Raw genomic sequence first — 16,938 nt, 5'->3', positions numbered from 1 at the left:
ACTAAAGTAAGACCCCACATTGTTTGTTCCAATTCGACCATCGAGTGTGGAATCAACAGAGACAGTGAGGACTGGTTTTCCCTGGACTTTCTTCTTGTCAGCATAACGATTATTCTGCGTTTACAGGTACAATGTTCCCTTGTACACTGAAGTGTACAAGGGAAGATGAAATGAATACAGGCGTACAATAAACCAAACAATGAATGAAGCGGGTTTGGAAAATTGGTAGGTGGTATTGAAATACAAAACAATTCAATGAAAATACTGTGGTTTAATCATGTAATTTAATATTGCTCAAATTTTGATTCAACATTATTCGGAAGAACCCTTCAATCACCAGAATTTTATACTGTCCAGTAATCCTTATGAAGAAAGGGTTTTGCAGGAGATTGTCGACACAATACATATAATAGTTGATATAAATTTAGTTGTATGAAAATAGAGATTTATTTTCAAGAGGTGTTAATTAGATATGGAGGTGGTTTATTTACCGTGAGAGGATAGAACTCTGTAATGTTGGTCCTGTAGACCTCCTGGGTGAAGCGAGGGCCGAGGTCATCGTTGTCCTGCACCAAGACGGTTACGCTGGTGTTGGTGCTGCGGGGAGGCGAGCCGCGGTCCTGCAAAGTCAATACATTCACTTTAGAATAGAAGAAAGAAAAGGTTTGTTTTGTCCTCACTATAAAAGCAGGCGTTCGGGGTAGCTAGCCATCGGTTAACTTTTAGCACTTGAATTATTGGACAACTAGCTGATGTGTACCCGGGGTTGCTCGGGGCTATGAATGATTTTGAGTAAATTTCTGAGGTTTTGATTTCTAGGATAAACATGGCCTTTCTCTACTTTCTAGAAATATAATATGCATGTATTATATATGTACAACTTTCGCGAAAAATTCTCTAAATTATCGTCAAAACCCTATCAAAATTCGTTGTGTAGTTTTGAGGAACTAAGCGTACAAATAGACAGACGAGGATAGCTACTTTATTTTACTATTTAGAGATAAGGGCCAGTTGTTTCACAGAATATGAAAAATTCATCAAATTTCAAGTTCTGCAAACATTCTATTCAAGTTCTGTTGTTACATCATTGCTGGCAAGTTGTTCCACTTTACTGAAATAATAACAGAACTGGCGTGGAACTTTCACAGAACCTGAAAATTAACTTTGGGGTTTAATGAATTGTTCAATTTTCATAGTTAAAATTCATATTATGGAAAATGTTAAATGGAAGTTCTGTTGTTATTTCAATATGGCCCGATTATTTCACAGTACTTTAATTACCATAATTTTTTTGTTCCGAAAAAGTATTTTCACAATTTATTCTTTTAAAATACCTAACATATAAAACATTTTATGTTTTATAATATTGTTACAATAATACATTGGAAACGGCATAGTAACAAAATAGTACAATATGTATTTTTTTTGTATTTCTACACTAATAAAGAACACTAGCTCTTGAGTTTGGTGAAAAATATTTGATAATATCATAGAGTGTATGATAATACAGGATGCGGTAAAATTATGAAATATAAAAATGGTTCGAAATGTAATTACTGCATTTTGTCAATGATGTTACGAGTGTTCAATTTTCTAAAAATAATTTTTCCTTTTTCTTAAATGATAACAATTCTGTAATTATTTTAATTCGTCGGGAAGACTTTTAAAATATGTTATACTTGAATAGTCTCAAGTTCTGTCAAAGTTCTATTGAAGTTATGTTATGGGCCCTTCGCGGTGGCTTTGTTTCTTTCCCATAAGTAGAGGTAAGATTTAACCAACCGTGGCCGTGAGCACGAGGGTGAAGTTGCGGTCGCCGCTATCGTAGTCCAGTCCCCGGGCCAGCAGCAGGCTGGGTCGGTGCGAGCTCTCCAGCGAGAAGTGACCCGCGCCCCCCCACAGGGAGTACTGCACGTCGGAGTTGGGGGTGTTGGGCTTGTCGCGGTCCAGAGCCGAGATGCCGCGGAATATGGTTAGCCCTGAAATATGGTTCATTTTATTGTACATCTTAGAAGAACTCCAGCTAATGTCAAGTTAAGTTAGTAACAGAACACAATAAGACAAAATTAATCACCATACTACCAAGCCACCGTATTATAGATTACATATAGAGTTTCACAAGGGAGAATACAAAACATGGTTAGAGACAAACACACTAAACACATCGAAAGCCAAATTCACAACGTGCAGTACAAAATAGCACAGGATAGCCAAAAAATAAAGCAAACACAATTTAAACACCAACATCTGCGATTGCAATACTCTAGAAAAAAAAACAAACTAACACTTGCAACGTTTCCCTCATGCAATTACGCAATTGCCTGAGTGAGATTCGTATTCACTCCATACTTATATCTATTAACTACAAAAGCACAGAAAAGTTTCTGGTTTTTTGCTCAAAAAATCTTTTCAGTGAGCATACGCAATGAGAAGATCTGGTCCATGCACCCCTTTCCACTCATAAAAGCACCTTGCTTTATATTTCTTGCCAAATGAGATTAGCTGACTAATTTTTTTTATAGTGAATACCTCACAAGAGTCCCAACTGCTCCCGTCTGGAGCCAGTGAGACTATGGCATCCCCAATTGGGGGATGTTGTGAGGCTGAAGGTAAGTGGGGAAGGGAAAGAGGAAGGTGGGGAAGTACCTGGCTATTCAGATCTAGTCACTAAACACGGCTAAAGCCATTTGGAGCAACGTTTCAATTCTGAATGGTGGTCTTACACCAGGGCGATACTGGTAGTATCTTCCACTCTGGAACGTGCCGCAAATATACTATATATTATTTTAATTAATTAATTGTGAAATAACACAAATTAATCAAATAAAATTTATTTGCGCACGCCGGGTTCGAACCCGCGACCTTCGGAATGGCAGTCCAATGCGTTACCACTGGACTATGCCAGCCGTCTAAACCTAATAGCCCTATGATTCCTACATTCCATACGAGACCTTTTTCCTTTGTATAACGGCATGATCACAGCCCTTCTTCAATCTAAAGACGTGTAACCACTATTTAAACATTTAAAAATATTGCACAACCTGTGAGAATTATCTCCTTTTAAATATTCAGCAGCAATATTGTCGAAACCGATAGCCTTACCATTCTTCACACATTTAATCGATCTTTTTATCTCATACATGCTAACATTCACCCCATCATCATTTGTATCTGCAATCAGACATAACCAGGTTTTGAAGTGAAACTTCTTTAGGCGCGTAATGGATTTTCGGGGACGGAGTAAAACCGAGTCAGGATCGACACGAAAATGCGGGTACCCCCACCACCGCTCACCGTTCACTGTCCCTCTCTCACCATATGCGCTTGTTGAGGTGGGGGAGCCGCTCACGAACGTTTTGCTTTGAGTTACGAGCGAGATACGAGTTCGGTTTAGCAGGTCGGCCGGTAGCGCACTTGCGCGGCCACGCCCACCACGGCCAGTGAATCAGTTAGCAGCGTGCTCCCGCTGTGATAAGTTGTGTTCGCGTTTTGTGTTGCGTTTACATTTACATTTATAGTTGTAGTTCATTTAATTAATTCATTTAATTTTTGATGAAATGAAAATAGAGAGAGAGGAATACTAGAAGTTTCACTTCTGTCTTGCGTAGGCTTGACACACCCATTTTTTTTTTCTTCTCTGAGAAAAGTGCTTTAATCTCATCATCCCACCATGCATCACCTTTCTTCCTAACTTGCTTACTTATTCCACAAACCTCTCTAGCAAATTCACAAAGATACACTTTTATGTGGTTCTATGTTTCATCTATTCTTAGACCGTTCATTTCTTTCTCATTCAATTTGATCTCTGCACAATTCAGATAATTACTTCTCACATTATCGTTTTGCAGTTTTTTTATATTTTGACTCTTGTTGGTGTAAATACCGTTTTTACTTTAGAGCGCCGATTGCGAAAAAGGTTTACTGTCGACACTACCAGAAAGTGGTCAGTTTCAACCTCAGCCACTCTGAAAACTCTTGTGTCCTAGGTAACGGCTCTCAACCTAGAGTCATACTAATCCAGTATCATTCATTATAATACAACGTTTAAGAATACATTATTTTATTATTATATAAAAAAAATATTTGGAAATGTTGGCTGAAGCGTATTCGGGTATAAAAAGGATGCTGAAACACGAAATCCGGTAAATCATTCAGATCTGTTGAGCAGAGGATCGTGTAGTAAACAAGATGTGCCCTTCCCATTTGCTTAATCATTATCTTCTCAGTGTGCCCGTAGGAAGGAGGCGGATCCTCATGCTTTATCCTTGGCTGGGAACATGACCTTTGTGTACCTACCCCCCTCGTTTTGACTTTCGCGTAGACTGGAGCGCTAAGTAGTGAACGCTAGCTATCTCACTCGCTCTGGTTTGTGCCGATGCTGAGATGGGGGGATAAGTACATTAAGAACATTGTCCTTAGTTAACAGAGAACAGGAATCCGCCTCCTGGTGACGTCGAAAAGTGTAATGTTAGTACCTTAAAGCATTATTAATTTATTGAAAAACCCGAGGGTGGTGCAATCTCACGAGTTCCACATAATGCGTAGAATATATGAAAGCAATATTAGAATGTATGATACTAAAATCCATTCGTTTTGCTTGTAGCATGCAACATACAATGCATATACCATTACCATACTTGAATGCCGTAAAGAAATGTTAGCAATTATTGACAGATTCGTGGTTTGGTTACCCGCGGGAGTGAGCTCGTCCACGGTGAGCTGGTAGGGCGCGTCCACAAACTGCGGGGAGTGGTCATTCACATCTTCCACGTACACCGTCACCGACAGGAACGCCGAGATCTGCCAAGGAATAAGAGTGCTGAGAATTGAGCAACGACCATTATTTGCTGCGTTCGGTCACTCAAACTACGATTCATATTATGAATACTTTCATAATTAGGAGATGTCACCACCTTTATCGGAGGTTTGCTCAGGTTTGTTCGAGGTTCACATTTGAATTAATTCCGATGAATAAAATCCGTAACTAAAATATATTTTTTTAAACAAATGATTTTATTTTTTAGACCATGAATTAGTAACTTCCCGAGGTATTCAGTCTAAAACATTGTCTAGGCCTGCTGTGGCAAATTCATACGTTCGAATCTGTACAATGTAATAAATATTATTGTGATGAAAAAAGTAATAAAGTATTGCAATAAATACATTAGTCGCGCAGAAACCAAAGAGTTAAGTTCAGTTTTTTTAGGAGTTGGAGCTTCAGGCGGCCACAATGTTAAAATAAATCCTCGGTTTCACCAAATAATGGTAAAAAAACTCGAAAGTTGTTTTAATGTAAAAACTTGTCTTACCAAACGACATTCTTATTTTTTTAGTCGGGAATCTATGGATGTTAGTAACATCTGTGGCTTTGTAATTCATTATTAGGTACCGTTAAGATCAGAAAAAGTCAACTGGTTACATTTTTTCATTATTTAGTTCTTAGTAAATTACTATTTATGATATTTTATTTCACAATATTTTACCCCTTAACACTAACGGCGAAATTGAGCATCAATGAAATATTGTAGGTTACCAATTATGTAAATCATTTAATGTACCAACAGAATTATAATACAAGCACCTGTAATAAAAATAAAAATGTAATGTAAAATTATATTGGTACCTACCGTTACGATAATGATTGTAAAATTATCGTTTTTTAAGATTAATAAGGTTAAATTTACAAAGAATCCGGGTACCAAATCAGAATTATTTAAGAATATTTACAAACATGATATTTGTTGAACTGCCGAACTGAACCTCAACTTACGGGAAAGGAACGAAGCAACCGCAAATGGCGCAAAACACCGCTTGTATTTTTTTCGTTCCTTTTCCGTTTTTCGTGGCTCGATTCGCGTTTCGGTTCGCTAATGTATACGTACCATTATAGGTACGCCTACCATTGATGTATTATACTTAGTCGATGGCGCCTATCCATTTCAAAACTTTTAAATCAAAATATTATAATTTAAGTGACCGATCACGTAAATATATATTATATTATTATTAAAAATATGTTGGTGCCCAGTCGATATTCAATAAAAAAAACTGCTTACTCTTTCCATATTAAAAAAATGTATTTCTACGAATTTAATTTAAAAAATTCTTTGCATTATTGACATCTGTGTTCGGAAAATCAAACTACAAACTACAAGCAGTACAGATATTTAAGCAGGGACACAAACCATATCGTCTCCGTCAGCGGAGTCGCAACCGATCCTGAACTTCAGTACGTTCTGCGGAGTGTCTGAGTCAACCAGGTCCTCCAGCGAGTGCGCGAGGACCACGGAGAGGTGGGTGCGATTGAGATCTCTCCACGTGAAGAACGAAGCGTCCTCCTCGCGCTCGAGGGCTTGCAGCATCAGGTTCCGTCTGAAATACGTACATGTGTCTTTATTCAGATTGCGAATTCATTTTCAATGGAATCAGCCCCTTGTACCTACCTGCAATTTAACATAGCATCACGCCATGTCCGTCCCAAATCATAAATACATTATCGTCTCATATTATCTCAGAGATTAATTATTTATTTATGTATATACACATTATACGCCCATATGCGCTGTTAAAATCAAATGATAATATGTAAGTACATAATTACAAGCGATGGAGCCAAATCCTGATGTCATAGATAAAAATATTTATATATATATATTCATATATATATATATGTATTTTTTAAATATATTTTTTATTTTAAAAAAAAAAAAAAACTTTAATCACATTATGTTTTTTTGTATTATTATTATGATCTTTTGTTTTCGTTTATTGTGTATGTATTATCTTACAATATTTTTTTATATTTACTTTATATATATTCTATGTATAATATGGAGCTCGTGGGATTGCACCACCCTCCCCGAGATCTAAAATAAAAAAAAAATAAAAATAAAAAAAATTTAGTAAGCAAAAGTAAATAAAAAATATTTTAAAATTATATACAACTCTAGAAGAAGAAAAGTATTATGGTAATCTTAATTGTTATTATTACTGAGATATGTTATTATAATCTTCCACAATCCATCTACAATTTCTGCGAAAGTATTGCAAACTGAGTGCATTCTAGATACTTAAATGACTCAGTCCTGATATTATTGTCGAAATTCAAAAAGATTTTCGATCAAGTAGTTCTAGTTGGTATGTTGAAGGTGATTAGACTAAATAAATCCGGGCTGTGTATAATTCTATTAATAATTTTTAAAAAGTCAAGTCGGAAACAAGTCTTCTGTTTTAGAGTTAAATATTTTTTCTTTCATCAAGTACCTAGTTGTAATTATTTATAGTTTCTATCGGTAGACCGAGTTTCCAGATTTTTATCAAAGGAATTATACCTATATTGTGATGTACCGACTTTTACCATGATCAATAGATCATGAACAGCTGCAGAAATGGCAAGATCATGTTAGTAGGTATGTATTTGATTCATTGACTTGATTGTGCCCCGTCTTATTTAATTCTCTTTTACATTCTCCTGGCACTATTTTACCGTCTATTGTAAATAATATTTAACATTTTCAACATTTTGTAAAGAATTACTAACAACACGGACACATTACATAAAGTAAACATTCTTTAAAAATTTTTATTCCCATTCAAATACATTGAAAGTCGTGACATAAAATAATAACAATAGAAATTTTGTTCAAAATCGTTCGATTATAATTTTTGGGGACACAAATTAAATAATAATTTTAATTGTAATAACATATGATGGATATATATAAAGAATACAATTTTAAACTTTTTTCCACTTGTTTTTATTTGACCGTGACCGGTTTCAGCCTGTAAGGGCCATCTTACCCCTCCCCTCAATGTAATTCGCCTATGTATATAAACCCTAGTTTAAGACAAAAATTGTACCAGTCTGAAGATGGCCCTAACAGGCTGAAACCGGTCACAGTCAAATAAAAACAAGTGGAAAAAAGTTTAAAATTGTGTTCTTTATATATATTTATAATGGAATTCCACCACGAAATAACAGTTTCAAATATTAAAATATTTAAAACATATGATGGGTTTGTTGCACACATTCCACACTAGACATTATATCATTACTGATAATAATCCCTATTTTCGCAAGTGAATCCCGTCTCGTCCCGGTAGATAAATACCCTATTATCAAGAGATAAATATAATAAACGTGATGCAGAAAAGATGGACAGAATGATGACAATCTGATAGGAAACATCGAAGTAACCGCTAGTTTACACACAGTAATCTTTATGGTGCTGCCACACGCAAAGCTCACATCAAAAGTTAATGTACAGCGCATCATCTTTTTTACCGACACACGACGCTATCAAATATTTCTTCCTATGGTAGGAGAGGGGGTCAGTTGAATTCGAGAGCGGCCGAGGAACATAATTTCATCTGTCAAAGTGACAACTTTACTTACTGACAGCTTGAGCACGTTTTCGAAATGGATGATACTTGTCGCCTATTGCTGGATCTGTTGGACAGCTCATCCTCAGATGATGATGCCGCCAACTATATAATTATAAATGCTATTTATAAACTTTTTAGATTTTAAACAATCTGCGCGTAAATAGCGCATTTTCACATAACCTGACATAACCTCTCCGTCGAATCAGGAAATTCGCAGTTCGCACGCCGATCGACGAAAGCGACATATAATAAATTATTGTAAAATAAACTTTCGTCTAAGCCGTCCAACTTTTATCAAAAAACCGAATGATATTACCATATAAACATAGTGAGATTAAAAATATGATTAACTTTGAAAGGGCGAAAATTTGTTTACTTCAAATTCAAATATCGATTATATTTATATTTTAAATATATGTTAAGTATGTTTGCCAAATAAAGTTTTTTTTTATGTTTCTAAATGTACTAGCACACATGAGACGATATGAGCTAACATAATAAATAAGAAATGCATTATTAGGCTGCTTATGTCATGGCTGTCAAAGGGAACACGGAACTTAGTTGGTAGCTCCGTAATTAAAATGACCCCCTCTCCTTTTTACGGCGGAGAGGGGGACGCATAACTTTTCAAATATCGCGTCGGGAGCGGTTACGTAAAATAAATTCGGTTAGCGAAGTTCAGAACCACACTTATAGCGCGTTATCTTTTTACGTGTGTCGGGTCTGTATGGGATTGTATGGCGAGCGCTATTGTGCTTTATATTATCTGTTGATGTGAGCTTTGCGTGTGGCAGCACCATTACTTCTAACAAGCGATCATTATGGTTAGTACACACGCAAAGCTCACATCAAAAGTTAATGTACAGCGCATCATCTTTTCTACCGACACACGACGCTATCAAATATTTGTACCTATGGTAGGAGAGGGGGTCAGTTGAATTCGAGAGCGGCCGAGGAACATAATTTCATCTGTCAAAGTGACAACTTTACTAAGGGAACACGGAACTTAGTTGGTAGCTCCGTAATTAAAATGACCCCCTCTCCTTTTTGCGGCGGAGAGGGGGACGCATAACTTTTCAAATATCGCGTCGGGAGCGGTTACGTAAAATAAATTCGGTTAGCGAAGTTCAGAACCACACTTATAGCGCGTTATCTTTTTACGTGTGTCGGGTCTGTATGGGATTGTATGGCGAGCGCTATTGTGCTTTATATTATCTGTTGATGTGAGCTTTGCGTGTGTACTAACCATTATTATTTCAATCTGACTAAAGTAGTTGCGACTATGTAATTTGATCTCGTTGTTTCTAGGCTAAACCATGGCTAAGCCGATGCAGCTAAAGTGCCCAGTATTGCTATGGGAACCTGCCCTCTCTGTACCTTTATCTTATCTTTCATTTAATTCCGTCGTCGGTGGAAACCATCATTTTAATTCTTGGAAGGCGTTCTTTTGTTTTACTTTTCTATTTTGTGCCCCCACTAGAAATTCCAATTGCGCTGTTCGACATACACGTTACGATGTTAACCGTAGGAAACGAAAGTTATAAAAATATTGTGGATAAAAAATATGAGATTTAATTATTATTGCCTTCTTTTGTTAAAAATGTTTTGAAAATGTAGAACTAATCGTTTTATTTCACATTTTAAAACGTTTTGGTTGACAATTTGTTTAGGACATTTCCGGAACCAGGATGTATGATAGTTTTTAAGCTACTTACCCAATTAATAAAATGTCAACAATTATAATCATTAAAAATCATTAATTTCCGATAATATTAGAGCATAAAAATGCATTTGAAAATTAACTAAAACTCGGACCGTGGAGCTCTGACTTCATAATTTTAGCACATTTTTCTATCTGAATGTCTGAAAAACGCGACACAATACACCTTACTGTATGTTTCAAATTATTAAATATGTACCTATGCTAAAATATATGTAAATATTGAAGACAATATTAGTGATTTTTAAACGAAAATCTGAAACAGAAAAATCAGAAAAGGAAACGGTCACATCTGGGACTCCTGGGTTCGAGTCCCAGATGTGACCGTTTCCTTTTCTGATTTTTCTGTTTCAGATTTTCGTTTAAAAATCACTAATATTGTCTTCAATATTTAAATATTACAATTTGAGGTTTTACTCAATAAAGTTATTCCGAAAAAAAAAAAAAAAAAAAAAAAAAAAAAAAATTAATAAAATATATGTTTTTATGACATACACATTCTAGAAGCTGGACCTGGATAACTTGATGTGATTTCGTTTTGTGTTTTAATTTAATTAATACAGACGCAGCCAGGTAAATGAATTTGTCTAAACTACCTGCCAAATCCTTGTTTTCGGAAATGGCCGAAACACCACTGGTCTTTGAAATAAACAAATCAACAAAATAAAAATTCGTGCAAACGCTACGGGACTGGTAGGAAGAGGTAATAGTAATAGATAGAAGGTCGGTACTAGCAAAATAAGTAGATAATCTAGCGTTGATTTAGCGAGCCACAAATTGAATAATGATGAGATAATTACGAAATTCCCGTTCGCCATCGAAATGGATATTTGCTAATGAAGCACGAATCGTCATAATCAATTTACCTACTTTCTACTAACTCTAGCAAAAACTATTACCGATAATGCCATAAACAGTTGGGCAAACCGTTGTATTAGTGGGATCGTATTTAGGTACTACTTAGGTGTGTAATATTATATCGTTCTAAAACCCTGTTTAAATGTAATAATTCCAGGACTGAGCATTTCAAACACTTGTTTGTACCTAAATTACATGAAGTTAGTAATAGGTACGCAATAATAGCGGATCTGTTTAACTCAACTCTTACTTTGAATCTGTTTAAGTCAACTTATACTTGTTTACCTATAATATTTTGTATGTACTTGTATCTCCTTCTAGAGCTTGTATTAATTTTATGCTTTTTGTCGTCATTTTATGGTCAAATGCCACTATTAATTGTTAGTTTTATTCAAACTTTTACTGGTGTGTGATTATTCATATATACTGTGGCATGTTTTTATTGTGTACGGTATATTTATACCGTGGATATTATCCCTGACATTCAAGTTTTATTATCAAAAAGATTTAAAATATATGTTCTTAAAATAGTGGGCAACATTCTCCAGCGTTTATTTATTGCAGACGATTTACCGGTTAACCTATCTCCAGATTATCACTCGACCAGGTTTTCCATTTGACCTTCGATAAAAGTCACGTCGATGATGGAGACCGGGTGTGTTTGGTGGTAATTAAAAAAAATCATAATTTATAAGTTGTTTTTTTTTTTAAACAACATATTATACGATTATATTATACCAATGCGATTCTGATGGTTACAGTTATGTAAAAATAGTCAAGAGAAGTACCTACTTACGGAACACCTAAGAAACACCCAATCAGATTTGAGGTAAATGGGTCAGAATCTTCTCGCGCCTGGTGTTAGCCGGTACCTAGTTGAAGTTTAATAATAATTTGGGCAGTCGAAGCCTCGCGGAGTCCCGACCCGCCCTAACCTCGAGCCGAGCCCGGACACTACACTGTACAGTGTACACCAGTAGTCTAATCACTCACTAACGGTGAGTGAGTAGCGAGTAGAACCAGTCCAGTTACTACCACAACCACTCGCTACTAAACTTGCTACTCGCGCTTGTAAACTTTACCGTATTGCAGTACTCTTCTACCATACATGCCTGTATAATATTATGATAGAGCTTATTTCATTCAATATTATTATCATAGTATTTACGCCTGAAAGGCTACGAGTTACACTTATACAAATGCTGCGTATACACATGAAATTTTTGTCATGAAATCGGTTGCTTCGTCCCTTCCCTATAATTCGTGGCTCAGCTCGCGAAATTTGTCTCATTATATTTGCAGCATTGTAATTGAAATTTAAATACCTACATACAAATAACAATGAAATAGCGCAAAGTATCTCTGTCAAAATATAAAATGAACACCGGTGACAAAGGTATACAAAGATTACGAAAGGTAACAAATAGGGATATAGAATAATGTGGATACTCCACAATAGTTCATATCGAGCCTTTGGAGCACAAGGTGAAGTCACTGGAGGTGAATTGTTCAGGAGAGCAATTTGAGCAACCGTAGCTGGTGTGAACCTGGAAGGTAGGTAATGTTGTTTTCTTGGATTAATGTAGAATTAGTATAAACAATACGATGGCTACAAGTAAGCCTCAAAAAATGGAAGAAAAACCATCGATTTCCATCAACAATCACCGCTTATTCTTTTTATTGTGTGATAGTTATTTTGGCTTATGAAGCAATTTTCAAACTGTAAAAAGTTTTAAATTATATAAATATGTATGGTGTTATAAAACTAATATGTACAATAAAAAATAAATAAAAAAAATTTCGTGTGGTGTACGGTTTGCAAATCCCGCGGAATAGCGTGATAATATTTGGAAATAATGCTGAATTGCAAAGCCCGGTGTGGTACCTAACGTCCGGAGCAAATGGAATTTATGGCTTCTACATATCAGGGAATGTTTTCGGAGGTTCAAGGAAGTAATGAAGAGATATGAGGATGGCTGTTAAGGAAGGCTGGAAGCACCTGTCAATTCATTTACATGGGAAGGTGTTAGCCGTTAGTTGGAACTGTGAAAAGCACCACGCAGGCACGATCCGCGAGCTGCGAAGGAGTGACGCTCGGCGACGACCTCGTGTGAAGCAGGAACGCCCTCCGAGCTCTCTTCTCCCCGGACATTGCACTCCCGGCCAACCAACCTAACGGAGCAACCGTCCACACCACACCTGCTCCCTGCTGGAGGTAGTGCACTTCTTCCTCTTCATTCGTTCTTCACCGCTACTTCACCGTAGCGGGATATCGCCATTCTGGGAGGAGTTGCACACTTAGCAAACAGTTCTAACCTTGGCCATGGAGGAAAGTCTTTTATAAGTATTACGCGTAACCAATATGCTTTACTTTTTTTTTAACTGACCCGAGATAAAATTAACGCATGTATGATTGACGTATGAATATATGATTGGCATATGAATATGTGATTGACGTATGAATCTATCGATTATTTTTCAATGCTGATTTAGTATTTTATTTTATATTATAAATTACCAAAGAGGTCAATCATTCTTTCACTCGAAAGACAAGGCTATTATGCTCATCTCTACATCATCGGGATGTTAGTATGTAGATAATACCGGAACGTTATTTTAATAAATCCACCTGGAAGCATTATAAGTTCATTGTTAAATGAATGTTCATAACTCTTAGGCAGTCGAATGTACCTACCGACATCGTTAAAGCGGATAATATTCTACTCAGGTACTGAACAAACATGGTTTAAGGCTGACGGCTTACTAAATCAATGGGTCAGTTATTTGACCCAATCACATCATGTTTTTAGGGATCCAAATTTCCATCGCATCTAGATAGCTACGGAATTCGACCCGGTTCACAGAAAAAAACGCAATACGTACTTATGAAAATAATAATTAATTAAATTAAATTTTTAGCATTTCAACCATGCAGGCCCGTTGGCAATAAATGGGCAGGCAATAACGGTAAGATCATAGGCTTTAACTAACAAACAGGGCCGGCTCTGTGCAGGCGCAATTGGGCGCTCCGGGCGCCCACTTATCAAAACGCAAAGGAGCCAAAGCGCTGATAACACCATACTAGCGCCAGTCGCGCGTTGTTCGGCTCAGTGCCGGCCCTGCTAATAAATAAAGTGATGGATGCATAAACAACAAATTTTAAAGGTATTGACAAAGACAACAACAAAATTTCAGAAAATCAGTAAAGAATCTTAGTTTATATATAATAAGATAACACTGACATGATTATTATTTTTAGCTCAACTGATTTTATTTTATGTTTGAATTATTACCAGTAAAGTATACACTACGTAGATAGATAATAATTAAATATAATAAGTTATAAAAATAACCTAGATTTATTTAGGCATCACAGTTCTTATCTGAATTGTTTCTTGTTATTTCGTAACAACCTTTTCTGCCAAGATGCATATTTGTCATCGAGTAATATAGGACTATCGAATATTTAATGCGTTTATGAATACTATAATCAAATAAATAAACATCTCACAGCGTTCTGGGGTGATTTTTCATAAGTAAACAGTATTATAAAAAATATCAATTTACAATAAGTACATACATCACTAGGCATATTCTGTTCTTAAAATCAATTTAAAAGCCCGGCTGAGCGTAAAACCAAATAAAAAAACTAATTTGCATAGATGCTGCACGACAGACTAAGTTCGTGTAGTCGATGAGAGGTAACTCACATGTTGTAGGGATAACGAGTTTTCTTATAGAATTTCGTATCCGGTTTTAGCGGTACACATTTTTTTCTTTGTGAATTTATTGATTCCTTTATACAGATGAGTGTTGCGATATTCTAAGCTTGACAGGGGTGGAGTTGACCTCGCATCACCAACTGCTGTCGTCGATTTAGTTGATAAGGTACGTGCTGACATACTCAAGATGAACTCTCGGGATAATTTTTTTGGAGCGAAAACGACAGAGCCGAATCGGATGACCTCATGGACAAGCGGAGAACGGAGCGGAGATCCAGGGCTTAACCGAAACTGAACATGTATTTAAAATTTCAAAATCTTATCTCTCTTCTCGCGATTCAAAATAAACACTTCATACTGTAAAAGTCCACCTTAGGTGTAGACCGTTTTCATGGTTATTATTTAGTGTAATAACTTTTGTGGGCAACAACAATTATGGTAACCTATTCCATTTAAATAAAACACATTTTTGTTGTAATAAGTACAGTCCTGTATTTTAGCCTAATTATATTTTTGTTGTATTTTCTACAATACCTACTGTATTTAAGCCTAGTTATATTTTTCACTTCTCCTCCTATATAGAGATGTGTACGTGGTGCATGTCTCGTATGTCGCCTCTGTGTGGGAGCACCGGCTGGATAATGCACAGATCTACTTGGCCCTCAAGCGGGGCCAAAATCACTCAACCTCAAATAACACATCTGCCCTGATGATGGACACTGCAATGCTGTCCGAAACGTTGGCTAAAGAAGGAGTTAGCGCAACACGGCATAACACCCCCAAAACAAATAACAAAAATACTTTTGGCCGTGAAAATCTTAAATCATATTATGCATACATTATTTTTTTACTAACAATCGTGCTGTAGGGACATTGGAGGGTCTAGAATCGTTTTCAAAATAAATGTAGCGTCTTGACGCGTGCGGCCAAAGAGGTTTTTTCAACAATCAGTTTTGCGGGTCCCTTTCAATGTCCTAAACTTTGGCTGATGAATGAGGTACCTAGCGCAACACGACATAATACTCGATAAATAAATAACGATTACCTTGATACATTATTTACTCCGTAACCTAATAAATGTAATTTTACCGACATAATATATAATGTTGTGGGCACTGCATCCATCGAGTTAAATTCAATGTTCTGTTGACGAAAAGTTTTTTTAACACAGAAGAATAGAAAAGGTAAATCAACAATGGTTTCACACGTTATACTGGACACACGATTTAAATTTAGTTTTAAAAACAACGTCTGACACTTATCCTTTTTCTTAATAATGGAGTTAAATTTTGTTAGTTTTCGGATCCTAATGATACATATGTGTCCGTGTAGTTACACGGAAAAATCAAAAGAAAAATCATAAGCTTTTTTGAATGTAAACAATTAGTCTTATTTTATTACAATAAAAAAATTACGCTTATGCAACGCGTTCATAGATTGCCGTTAATTTATTATTTTATTAAAATACAATTTTTGCAAGTTATGCTTTAAAGTTTGAAAGATTATGATAGATTATTTGTTTGTTTGTATTATGAATATTAATAAATATTCTAAAAAGTCTGTTAAACAACATAATTCTTTCTAGAATCAATGATTCAATTCAATATTAGTATACAAATTATATTGACTTTAATTCAAGCCCGTATCTCATTACACTGTTGCGATAGCGCGTGATAATGATACTTGACAAAAAATATATACGCAAACATCGTAATTTATATGTTAGATAATTTTTTTTAAGGAGGTTGGTCCGGGAATAGACGTGGTGCGGCGGGAGGCTGCGAAGAGAATTATGGATGTGGACACTTATTTACCTGACATAGACAGCTGGGAATAGTTAGTTACCTGGGATGGACCTCTATACTGAGCACCTGTCCTCCCACGGGCAGGCTCTCCGGGACCCGCACGAAGCGGAGATATTCTCCAGCGGGAAAGAATTGGCAACCTGAAATTAACATTTACCACATTATAATTGTATCATTTCAGATTGACTCTAGACAGGTGCCAAAGAGTTTTCCTCTGGGCTTATTTCTTATTTGAGAATGCTGTGAAGAGACACCTCAACGTGTGGAGAGTCCATTCAAAGAAAAAAATACATGTAAGAGGGAGGATATACAAAACACGGCCATTCATTCAACAGCGGCACTGGAGCGTAATATTGACTAGAAAATAATGTTTTCTTTCTGCAAATGTCAACCTTCGACCATATTGTACAAACGTTTGATTATTTTGTTGCTGAAAGTATGAACGTCC

At 36.1% G+C, this 16,938-nt stretch overlaps 1 protein-coding gene across 1 annotated transcript in view; it reads right to left on the bottom strand.

The window, feature by feature from the left end:
- Cad89D (cadherin 89D) overlaps positions 1-16,938 on the bottom strand; it is a 68,023-nt gene that overhangs the window by 17,588 nt on the left and 33,497 nt on the right. The window contains exons 2-6 of the mRNA XM_089639397.1: positions 16,531-16,630; positions 6,186-6,372; positions 4,692-4,800; positions 1,783-1,979; positions 492-620 (exon numbers count right to left, since the gene is read on the bottom strand). Of these exons, the coding sequence (XP_089495523.1) occupies positions 492-620; positions 1,783-1,979; positions 4,692-4,800; positions 6,186-6,372; positions 16,531-16,630 (722 nt within the window). The remainder of the gene's footprint in view (positions 1-491; positions 621-1,782; positions 1,980-4,691; positions 4,801-6,185; positions 6,373-16,530; positions 16,631-16,938) is intronic.

Source organism: Hesperophylax consimilis, chromosome 14, assembly GCF_061612785.1.
Source record: "Hesperophylax consimilis isolate HC1 chromosome 14, BYU_Hcon_1.0, whole genome shotgun sequence".
In the NCBI taxonomy this organism is placed as follows: Eukaryota; Metazoa; Arthropoda; class Insecta; order Trichoptera; family Limnephilidae; genus Hesperophylax; species Hesperophylax consimilis.
The sequence above is the reverse complement of the archived record's forward strand: the minus strand, read 5'-3'. Positions and strand labels throughout refer to the sequence as shown.